Source organism: Notamacropus eugenii, chromosome 5 (assembly GCF_028372415.1).
Source record: "Notamacropus eugenii isolate mMacEug1 chromosome 5, mMacEug1.pri_v2, whole genome shotgun sequence".
Taxonomy (NCBI): domain Eukaryota; kingdom Metazoa; phylum Chordata; class Mammalia; order Diprotodontia; family Macropodidae; genus Notamacropus; species Notamacropus eugenii.
Genome location: NC_092876.1, coordinates 270,202,799 through 270,215,255, shown reverse-complemented (window position 1 = coordinate 270,215,255; position 12,457 = coordinate 270,202,799). Strand labels below are relative to the sequence as shown.

The 12,457-nt window shown below is 37.1% G+C and overlaps 1 protein-coding gene across 1 annotated transcript in view; it reads left to right on the top strand.

The window, feature by feature from the left end:
* The window catches only part of SATB2 (SATB homeobox 2), a 221,504-nt gene that overhangs the window by 82,494 nt on the left and 126,553 nt on the right, over positions 1–12,457 (top strand). The window contains exons 4-5 of the mRNA XM_072612809.1: positions 4,951–5,077; positions 6,662–6,785. Of these exons, the coding sequence (XP_072468910.1) occupies positions 4,951–5,077; positions 6,662–6,785 (251 nt within the window). The remainder of the gene's footprint in view (positions 1–4,950; positions 5,078–6,661; positions 6,786–12,457) is intronic.

Genomic DNA, 12,457 nt, shown 5'->3' with positions numbered 1-12,457 from the left:
AATTAATATATAACAGTTAAAACGAGCCAGTTATCAATATTTTTGCATACAAGAGGTTAATTGTAATAAATTATAGCCATTTAGTCTAATAATTAGTTTCTTGGGGTAAAAATCACTCAAATAAGCATAATTATTTTTTTTAAATAAGTGTCAGCCGTGTAACTGACAGATATTTAAGGTACGGCTTGATATCTGATTTTTTGAAAGTTTTTATCCAAACATACATGATTTTAATTTATGTTGCATTAAATTAAGGTGATTAAAAACTATTTTGTAGGAACTTCAGCTCTCAAACTTAGTTCTGTAATGTGGAGTCAAAGATTTCAAACAGTACCTATCTGCCTATCAAACATAGTACTCAGCACATAGGAACTCAGTAAATATTTAATGATGGTGATAAAATTCCTGTTAAGAGCAATAAAGTTTATCCAAGGAGCTTTGTTTATGTGTTAACTAGTAACAATTTAAAAGGTCATTCTTCTTAAGTACTTCTTTATAAACAGATTATGATCATTCTCATGTTTTAGTCAAAGTAACCTGGAGAATGATGGTACTTTTTTGTTAGAAATAAGGAAGTCACCAGGCTGACTTGATTTTTGGTGGTATATGAGTTGTTTTGAAAGTGCATAATTGGAAGAGCTGGCAAAACATTCAGAAGGAAATATCTATTTGGCAGTTTGGAATGTGTGCCTACGGCTCAGGAATGGAGTTAGGACGTTTCTGACTTGAGAGTCCTTTTATAGAGGCCATCTATGAAATGCACATTTCAAAAAAATAATTAACTAATTTTTATTTTTCAACATTCATTTCCATAAGATTTTGAGTTTTAAATTTTCTCCCTTCCTCTCCTCCCCCTTCCCCAATATGGTGTGCAGTCTGATAGAGGCTCTACTTATACATTCATATTAAACATGTTTTCACATTAGTCATGCTATAAAGAAGAATTAGAACTAATGGGAGGAACCATGAGAAAGAAGAAACAAAACAAAACAACAAAAGAAAAGGAGAGCAAATGGTGTGCTTTCATCTATATTCAGACTCCAAAGTTCTTTCTCTGGATGTGCATAACATTTTTCATCACGAGTCTCTTGGAGTTGTCTTAGATCCTTGCATTGTGGAGAAGATCTAAGTCTATCAAAGTTAGTCATGGTACAATGTTGCTGTTACTATGTATAATGTTCTCCTGGTTCTGCCCATTTCATTCAGCATCAGTTCATATAAGTCTTTCCGGGTTTTTCTGAAGTCTACCTGCTCATCATTGCTTAAGGAACAATAGTTTTGTATTACATTCATATACTGCAACTTGTTCAGCCATTCTCCAGTTGATAGATATGCCCTCAATTTCCAATTCTTGGCCATCACAAAAATAGCTGCTATAAATATTTATGGGTCCTTTCCTCGTTTTTGTGATGTCTTTGTGATACAGACTTAGAAATGGTATTGCTGGATCAAAGAGTATGCACAATTTTATAGTTCTTTGGGTATAGATCCAAATTGCTTTCCAGAGTGGTTGGATCAGTTCTAAACTCCACCAACAATGCATTAGAGTTCTAATTTTCCCATATCTTCTCCAACATTTATCATTTTCCTGTTTTATTGTGTTAGCCCATCTGCTAGGTCTGATGTAGTACCTCAAAGTTGTTTTAATTTGCATTTCTCTAATCAATTGAAATGTATATTTTGATGTGATTTTGGAATCAGAAAAGAAAAGGTGAGTGAGGAGAACAGAATCTTAGGGCATGCCAATCACAGGGGTGGGGAACAGGCACATGTGGCCTTCTAGGTCCTTGGGTGTGGCCTTTTAACTAAGTTCAAGTTTTACAGAACAAATACTTTTATGAAGGGTATTTGTTGTGTGAAGTTTGGATTCAGTCAGAGGGCCACATATGGTTTCGAGGTCATAGGTTCCTACCACTAGTTTAGAAGATAGGAGGAGGAGGAAGAGTAAATATTGAGGAAAAAGAAAGAGCAGCCAGGGAGGTAGGTAATTACCAGTGATGATTCAGTGCCATGTAAGTTTTAAGGGAGGAAAACCAAAGAGGGCACAGTCAACAGTTTCAAAAGCTGAAAGATAAAAGATTTTCAAGTATTTGAAAACCTATAATGTATTAGAGCAATTAGACTTGTTTTGCTTGACCCCATAGAGCAGAACTCGGAGCAATTGGTGGAGTTTTCCACATGACAAATCAGGCTTGATGTAAACACACATAACTCCTCAATGTTATTAAAGTGTGCAAAATGGAAGGAGAATTCTAAAATGTAACTCTATATAAAGGATTTGCACACATGGATTAGGTAAAAAACATTGTTCATATAAGTAAATACAGGGTGGACAACATCACTGCATTGACGTAAGATCCTTTACCTATAGACTACTCTCAAGCTCAGACTCCTAACAACCATGTAGGTAAGTGCAATATGGTATGCAGGAAAATGCACATACCACATGAAGTTGCTTGAGAAAATAACATGCGTCAGCAGCTTCGTTCCAAGATGTAAAGAACCTGAGGCAGGTGTTCTATGTGAAGGCATTAAGGTTTGTAACACCTGTGTGTGTGTGTTATTCCAGCCAAAACAGTGTCCTTATGAAGATAGGTAGAGAATCAGCCTAAGTAAAAAACTCAGCATTTCCTGTAAGGCAATTTGCATGTTATTTCTCTTAGAGCTTTACAGTCTGATTTTTAGTTCAGAGGATCATTTCCAGTGTGGAATTCATTCTTAGTAACTGAAATAACCTTAGTAATCATCCCTCCCTTTCTTCTTCTCTCACTCCAATACTGTCAGCAGCACATATTTGCAGATGGAATTCTCTTTTTGTGCTGTCTGTAATTGAATGGGGAAAAAAGGCCTTTTAAATGGGATCAATTTAAATGCATCTTATGGGCTATCTGTGGAATGCATGCTAACTTAAAAAAAGACATTACATTTAAAACTGAGGAGTATTTTTAAAAATAGGTATCTATGTATTCTTTTAAATCTTTTGTGTTATCTTTTTTGGGGAGGGGGCTTGTTTTTGACTTTGAGATAATTTATAAGAGTAAAAGCCACTAAACCACGTCTCACTGTGTGACTGGCTGGTGGACTCTTGATGTTCACTTCTTGGCTGATATATGTTGTGTGCTGTGCACTTTTCATTGTCATGAGAGAGAATGTTAAGAAAACTATCCCCACAAGAAAAACAGCTTTTCTTGGCAAGGGAAATATGACTTAAGGAGCCAGAACTAGAGACATACGGCGATATGAATGAGATCTGTGTTACTTTGCTGGATCTGAGTCCAGGCACTATTTATACTGCAGCATATTCAGCACCAGATTGTTAAATCTTAATACTGAAACAGTGCATCATTTTAATATTTTTGTTCTGTTTATTCCCTGTTTTCAAGCATGATGTCAAGCATTACACATTCATTTATTCAATCTTGGACAGGCCCTACCCTTTCCAGAAAGTTCATTTTCTATTATTGCAATATTGCCTAGTAGCTTGATGTTTATGTGATGTGATGTTCTATAAAATCTATTTCAGCATTCAGGTGCCCTGTGTCTTTGATAATGAAAACTTAGGTTTAGTGGTTTATAGATGCATTTGTAATGACATCACTTGTGATATTAAGCCACTGGATTGGTCTGTTTCTGATTTATCAATGAAACTTAATTGCAACATAGAATAAGTAATTTCTAATAAAATTGTAACCATTAGATTGACATTTCATATGAATAAAAAAGCTGTCTTGCTTGGAGAAAATGAGTGCTATATCTTGAACTTCATCAGTACTGCACGGATCCCAACATCATGAATTGGCCTATGACAGTATCATCTCAATAATAATCCCACACTTCCTTCCCTCACTTTTAAAACAAACAAACAAAAACTTTTAGACTCTTTCATGAATGTAATTTCTGTTATGAAGGTTTCTAAATGGGGGGAGGGAAGGTGCAAGGAGGGGAACAAACATTTATTAAGCACCTACTATGTACCAGGTACAATGCTAAACACTTTACAAATGCTATATCGTTTGATCTGATTTGATAAATAGTCTAAAATATGTCAAAAAATTTTATGAAATCTGCCTTAGAGACAATGAAATAGACCTTGAAAGTCATTTAGTTGAATCTTCTCGTTTTTTCAAATGACAAAACAGGTCCTTGGTACTAAAATGCTTGCTCATGTTTGGTCACACAGACAGGCACTGGCAGAGCTGAGCTTCAGACTCGGCCTTTGACTGCAGACACAGCTCTTTTGCCCATGCACCATATTATTTCTTCTGTTGGCATGTGTTTACAGCCTCCTTTAGGAAACACACAGAGAAAAGGTGCTATTGTCACTACAAAGAGCTGGAGTATAAAAAGGAACTTGAAGGCAACTCTGCTATTTTTTGATCTGTGGTCAAGTATTGTACTGCTACTTTTTGCCAAGGAAAGCAAACCCTCTGGCTGGTGAAATACAGATCTGGAAGTGAACTCTAACTACTTCATCAATTCCAAATGCTATTCTCACTGGGAATCACACCACAGTCAGGATGTAACTGTGTGCTAAGCCCACACACAGGAATTTTTCTTGTTCAATTCAAAACCAAATCTTGTATTTACTTAATTTTTTTTTTTTTTGTCTGTGAAATCAGTAGTCCAGAATATTTAGTGTTGGTCTTAAGTTAGAATTTAAAGACTTTGGGAAACGGCAGGAAGGCATTTTTAATATCTTTTTGGTTTTCTGACCAATTAAGGAAACAGGAAAAACATTAAGAATTATGATTGCAAACCTCGTCTTTTATCCTTACCTTCCTGCAGAGGTGGGTTTGGTTGTCAGGAAGAAAGAAATTGCTTATTGCTTTGTGATATAAAAATATCTCTGAATCAGTCCTTAAATGCTGACTATTGTTATCACTTCCATAACATTGAAAAGGTTTAATAAATAGCAGATAAATGTTTATTATCTTTTTCTTTTCTGCTCAGGAATAATCAAACTAGGGAGGTGGAATCCTCTCCCCCTCAGTTATGTGACTGATGCACCAGATGCGACAGTAGCCGACATGCTACAAGACGTCTATCATGTTGTGACATTGAAAATCCAATTACAAAGGTGGGTGTCTCTGAACATCTGTCCTTTCCTATTCTCTGAGCTGCTCTGTCGATCATAGCATTTCTACAGAGATTAGCACATCCTGTCTTCATTAATTTCAGGGCTTTTGATGAAGTGAAAAGGAAAATGAAAGGAAGAGGGTGCTTCATCAAGCATCTTTACAGTTTACGTTCCAACTGTTTTTTATTTTGTTTTCTGAAGCACTGAAGTGGGAACCTGGAGGAAGCTTGATCAATCATTAAAGATCATCAGCCCTGAAAGGGAACTTCCACAACCTCTAATTTAATGGGTCCTCCAGGCCTGATTAAATGCTTAGCACATTGTATTTGAAAAATAAACATCTCAGCTTTTTCCAGGATTTGAATTTTGAAGGGGCTAGACTGTGTTTTTGCAACATGCTTAGGATGCCTCGCTGAGAGCTTGAGACTTTTTCTTTTGTCTGTGGTGGACTTTCCAGAAAGGAGGAAAGCTATTTCTCTGACTTACTGGGAATTACTTCCTCTTATCTGACATCCTGAACAACTATGCAGCTAAACTTAATTCTGTTTTTTATCATATTGACTTAGTGCCATATCTTTTCAGCAGATCCATCTTTTTCTCTTTTGGATATTTCTGGTAATATCACCCTCAGTGACACCACCTTCCATTTACTAATGATTTGGAATTTTTTTGTCCCACTGGCATGGGAAGGTTAAATTGGGTACATGAGAAGCAAGTAGCATAGTGGATGAATGCTGAAGTTGGAATCAAGAGCTGTGGACACTAGGCTATGCTCTGCCAATTGGTAGATGTGACCTTAGACAGGTCACAAATACTCCTCTGAGCCTCAGTTGCCTTAATATATAAAAAGAGGTCAATAATATTTGAACAGCTTTAAAAAATAAGGTTGTTGTAATGGCCAGATGAGATAATGTAAGTCACATGCTCTGCAACTACAAACATCAAATATATATGGGTTCTTATTTAGTGGCCTTGACTATCAAAGTAGGCTTAATAACCCTGTTCTTTTCGTAGGATTGTTCTAATGCTATGTACCTCAACAGCCAACCTGTAAATGTGTAACTAGAGTTTTCAAATTGTACTATAGTGAGTGAGGATTTAAGATTTTCTGTAAACTTTCTTACATCGTATTCAATAATTAAAAATGACAAAAATCATGTTCCATATGTTTAGACTCATATTACCACCCCACTTTTCATATCCAGATTAATTAAAATGTCTTTTCCCTCCTCCTTCCCCTCCCTCCCCATCACAAAAGTTGCATTGCCTAATGTCTACAGTGACTGCTTTTCCCAGGCATTTGTGTGGCCTGATTTAAACAGACCGCACTGGGCTCCATCAAACCCCAGAGGAAGCAGCTTTGTACACATGTTACATCATTTAAGTAGGATTGGATCCCATTCTTGGCATATATGGTCATTCTCTTATTCCCAGCAAGGTCAATTCCTAACAACAGTTCACCTTGAAGGAAAAATCTGAGTCTAAGAGGGACTCTATGAAGGTGCATTGGCCTTTTGTTAAGAGAGCAAATCCTTGTTCAGTAGGCATTTCCATTTCACTCATTCTTCCCCTTATGTTTTTCAGTTGTTCAAAGTTGGAAGATCTGCCAGCAGAGCAGTGGAACCATGCCACAGTCCGCAATGCCTTAAAGGAGCTGCTCAAAGAGATGAATCAGAGCACGTTAGCCAAAGAATGCCCGCTCTCCCAGGTCAGTATTGCAAGTTGCTGCTCTGAGCAATACAGAAAATTGAAAAGAATTTTCCCCCTTCTCCCTCCTTGATACCCCCAGTTTGGGGTTTTGAAATGAAAATTTTACGTTCTGTTTGGCCACATTCTATCTTTTGTTTCGCTTTATTTATGGGGCTCCAATAGGTCATAAGTAGAACATCTTAGGAATGGTGGCATGGTAAAGTAATGAATCAGCAATTTGTAGTTGCGTTTTTCTCAAATATTTTTTTTTAAATATTAGCCTTTTCCCAGTGGAAAAGACATAATTTTTTCTACTTTACATTTCTGAAGATAACTTCAGATTCTGTGGCTAATTATCTATATGAAAATATACTAGTCGCGATTGTTCAGTCAAATTTGAACTCTAGTCTTCTTGAATCCAGGCCCAGAGCTCTATCCATTGTTACACTTAATTGCTTAATTTTTAGTGAACTGTCTATAACCTAACTCCTGCTATCTCTACTCATTTTTTAAGACACATATACACATGTATACATACATATGAATAGTTATTTAATATTGTGGGGAGAGAGGAGTGAAAGAAAACTCCTTTTCATAGTCTGTACTTGCACTGGGCAACATTTTCCTATGGCAACTCAAGATGGGTGCAGTGGAAATAGGAATGCATTTTTATTATGTTGGCACTATTAGAAAGCCATATTCCATATTCTGTTTCCTAATGGGATTTTCTGAACTTGATTTAACCAAGGATCTAGCTCCATTGGAGGCATTGTGGTATAGGAGAGTTTAGCTGAGGAGTCATAGGACCTAACTTTAAATCCTGCCTCTGAAGCTTATGACCTGTGTGACCTTTGAAAAGTTGTTTTGCTTCCCTGGGCCTCAATTCACTCTTCTGTAAAATGAATGTATTGGACTATGTGGTCCCTGAGATGCCTTCCAGTTTTAGGGCTATGATAGTACAAGCTGTCCAGCTTAATTTGAAGTGGGGGATCAGTGATGTGGTACCATGGATAGAGTACTGGTCCTTGAGTCAGGAGAACTTGAGTTCAAATCTGTTCACTTAACCCCAGATGACTCCCCCAAAAACAGACCAAAAAAAGGATTGAAGGAAGCCTGGAAACCTGATTATGTCATAGGATGAATATCTTGATTTTGAAGAACCTATTAGGATACCCTACATGCAGACTCAATATTTTACATGTGTGTCCTAAAGTTAATTTTAGAATATGGCTCCATTGAGGTAGAATGTGCTTGCCCTACAGTGCTATATGGGAAGGCCCTTGTAATGGAAAGTTGTTCCCTGTTTCTAAAAAGTCTGGATGGAACTTCTTGAGGTGTCTTGAAGAACCTGACTGCCAGTCAAAAAGCCTGTATTTCTATTTTTTTTCCTCTTTTACAGATGTGTATGCTTATCAAATCACACACAAAATAAACATTGAAGGTTATTGTAACACACTGGGGCCAGACAAAGAATAAATTTGGGGTAAATTTTCAAACTTATCCTAAATCTCAGTATGTTTTTTAAATGTATGGGCACAGGAAGTTGCAATCATAGATGATGTGGTTATTTGTGTGAGTTAGGGAGGCGCCTTCTACTTGTCCCCCATCAAAGAGAGCCTTGATTGGATGTAGGCAAACACCTAAACTACACACAAATGAATGTGAGCTTTTTAGGCAGAACATTTAGAACATATAGAAATTTTAGTGCAGACCTTGACTTCAGTTGTCATTGTTAATTGTAAATCTGAATGTGTCTGTCTAATGTCCATATAATGACCCTAACAGTGTTTTGGAAATGAGAAAAACTCTGGGGGCAATGATTTAATGGTTGCCAAACAACACATTTTTATTCAAAACAGAGGATTCAGCCACATTAACACAATCAAGTGGTTTTGCCTCTTGTTTCGCTTGATTTAAGCTTATACTCATTATCTGATTGTCTGGTGCTTGGAGCCGATTGACACATGTGGTAAAACCACAGGGACAGCTCTTTAAAAAGCAGATTGATAACTTTGTAAATACATTACATAAATTTAATCACCTATCTAGTCACCTTGAGTACTCTACTTAGCTCTTCACAGTTCCAGAGCTTATTCAGAATCTAGGAGGTGGAACTATGCATCAATTTGTTCAAACATAAAATACTATAGAAAGTTTTTATTGCCGGATTGAACCCTGGAAGAAAACAAAAAGGCCAAATATTTGAATTAGTAGCTTTTTGTAGAGGGAACCTTTGTCAAAAGAGGGAGAAAAAGGTAATTTGACTTGAGGTTGGATTACTCAAGTAAGGACAATCATCCCTTACATAAAATTGTCCTGACCCACAGCCTTCAATAGTGTTCCTAATACATCTTTGAAAATCCAGAGCAACTGGCCCAGTATGAATATTTGCTCTTCATTTGTTATGGACCACGAGATGGTAAATTGATTAGACAAATTAGCTCACTTATAAGATCTGTGCCCTTATTAGCTGTCGCAAAGAAGCATCAACTTAATTGTTCTACCAAGCTGCTTCTCAATGTAAAGCAAAAAAGTATAGAAAAATTAATGAGAATGTTAAAATTTTTTAGCTAAACTTCTGCAAGTTCAAAGTTATTGCCACTTTGATTGATTCACTCTTCCAGTTTTTTAAAGAATGAATGAAAAAGTGTTTACTAAAGCCTTCTGTGCCAAGTGTTATGTGAAATGCTAGGAACAGAAATAGCCCCTGCTCTTAAGGAACTCATCCTCCAAGTGATAGAGTGTAGATACAGTGCAAATGGCAAGGCCCAGCAATCCTTAGGATAGTGGAGTGTCTGATGGGAGCTGCCCACAAACGCTGGGAAATGATAAGTGGCCCTAAAGGTTAGAATGTAGAGGGGATTCCCTCCAGCAGGAGTGGGGATTGGGTGGGTGAATGCCAGTGTGAAAATATAAAAGGGAGGAGATTTCCAGGAAGATTGGGGATAGACTCTGGGAGAGATCACTCTGCTTGGCATAACCTGTGGTTGGTTGAAGTGTTTCATGGACCCTCACGGGATCTGGGGCGGTCTGCAAGGAGAGGAGTGGGGAAGAGGAAGGGAGGTGTCTTCTTAAGACTTTGACTGGGTCTTGCTGGGTTCCTGTGATGGGGGAGTGGGAACATGGGTCCTGCCTGGGTCCTTACCTCAGGGGTCTCAATTATGTGTGTAATGCATGCATGATGATGGATGCATCATATAATAAGCATATATATATACACGTATGATTATGTGTATGTAGATTACATGTATACACTTATTTTAAAAGCTGCTGATTGTCAATGTCACTACATTTGCTGACTAGATCTCAGAACAGGGTTTAGCAAATTCCTGGTAAGGAAAGCATTGGCATCTTGTTCTGAGTAGGTTGCTGAAGTCTTTGCTTCTTGTCCTTTGGCCAGCCATCCCTTATTTCCCCTCTTTTTTGCCATCTCTATTCCCAAATCGTCATACCTCTGAGGATGATTGCAACGTCCTAGGTTTGTTAGGTATCCAAGTAGTCTTAGTCTTACCCCCCAGAGCAGTCCTGTTATAATCTCAGTGCTTTATAAATATCAATTTAAATCCCTTACAGTAAAATTTTGGCTCCCCAGGAAGATATTATCCATTTTTGACCATTACTCTGGAACTTCCTGGATATACCCCACTACTGTAATGCTATTTCATCTTAAACCATGTTTTCTCAAGATCAATAATATTAATTATTGTTAGCAGTGATGTTAATAAAATATATATAAAAAAGCAGAAGTCTAATACTTCTGTAACTAAAGCAAGAAAGTATAATTTCAAGATTAAAACTTATTCATATATAAGTTAAATGCACCACACCATATCTTCTTACTGGACAATTTTTTTTAATATGTCAATATAACAATAATGACTATGTTACATACTTTCCTAAAAAAATTCCCTGCACTACATCTATATTAATATATGCCATTTCTCAAATTGGCTATGTAAAGAATGATTCAGTATTCATTGATTTGATTTTCTTATATACTTGAATGATTACAAATGGATTATCATAGCTATCCCTGTGGTATTCATGCAAAGTTTTTTGACTGTTTAACTTGACATTTTTCTGTGATTGTAAAGATCCTACTAGATAAGGGACATAGATTGATGGCAGCTGATGGTAAAATGACCTGGTTGAGATATGAGTGGATAAAATGAGATGACTGGATGAGATAGGAAGCACAGTCTGGTTCGTGGCCAGTTTGTTGTAGTAAGATAAGGTAAGTCTGCAGTCACTCAAGGTCACTCAGCCTCAGGATAGGAGTTCTAAGACTTGAATAGGTTTACTTCTCAAGGGACTTGGATCAGAGACTAGGGGCAACTAATCCAGCTTCCTCATGCCAGTTATTGCATTGATCTGACTGAAATTAATACACATCAGAAATGATTATCCCCACCCCACCCTCTTTTTTTCTGGAAGTACTTTCCTAACATCTAAATAGGAAATTGAGCAGTTTTACTATTGGCACCTGGTAGTTTCTTTCAAGATCTAGCTTGGGAGATTAGAAAACTTTAGCAGTAATACTGCTTGTGAAAGGTAGTATCTGCAGTATCTGTTTTCTCAAGTTTGTGGAATTCCTATTTATATGATACTGATAGAAGGCAGAGAAAGGTGCTCTAATCTTGTTTTGATGCTTTTGCAGTTTTTCCTCAACTGAGGTTAAACTTGAATTATAACTACCGATCTCCAGGGCAAATTATACTCTGTAGGTTCATATCTATTCTTCCTCTACCCCTTGTCCCCAAATATGACCACGTTACTAACAACCAAAACCAAAACCATCAATATGATATAGGTAGTTTGTTTAGAATAGACAGTAAAAACAGTTTCAAAGGAGAAAATAAGATGGCACACAAAATGGCAGCATGTAGGCTATGGAGTCTGCATGTGGAAAGGGATGTTGGAGAAGTTTGTAGTCAGGGTATCAGTCTAGTACTGTGTGATAATGAGACTTTATTGATTTTTATGTGTATGTATACGTGAGCCTCAATAATTTTTAAAGCAACAGCTTTAAACTTCATTCTCTGTGTGCCAGTTACCTCTTTTTTTCTGGTCCCTATATTAGCAAAGGGGGGCCCCATAAAGCTCAGGGTGTAGGGCAGCCTCCTTGATTTTCCAGGGACAGCTCTGCCTACTAGAAGTTAGTTTGTGTGATAATTCAGGGTTAATCTATAATCTACACATTACAGGGACTCTTCTAGGTAATGGATTCCTGTCTGGGTTAGTCTGAAAAGAATGAGCTCTGATTTTCTGTGGCTCCTACCCAAATGCATACACCACTTACTCGTCCCTTCTTTGATCCTGGAAGCAATATTTGAGGAAATCAGTTCTTTAGCCTGGAACTGTTAGAGTTTTATATCAGGATATATTAAAGCTACAGGCATTGCAAAGGTCTTCCCAGATTTCTGGTATGATGAGTTGTGGTCAGTAAGTATGAGAGAGGAAAAGCTATCACTAGGAGGAAAAACCTTTACCTTTTGTGTTCTTCTCCAATAGTAAGTTCCATGATACTTGTTTCTTTTTAAACCATTCAATACAAGACCTAGCATGCATCATTGAGAACACTTAAATCCTGTCTATACAAAACCAAAATAAGAGAATCAATTAGCTTGGTCATTGAGGTCAAACTACTAGCCAAGTCAATGGAAAGCTAATCAAATCAATTGTCCTTCTTTA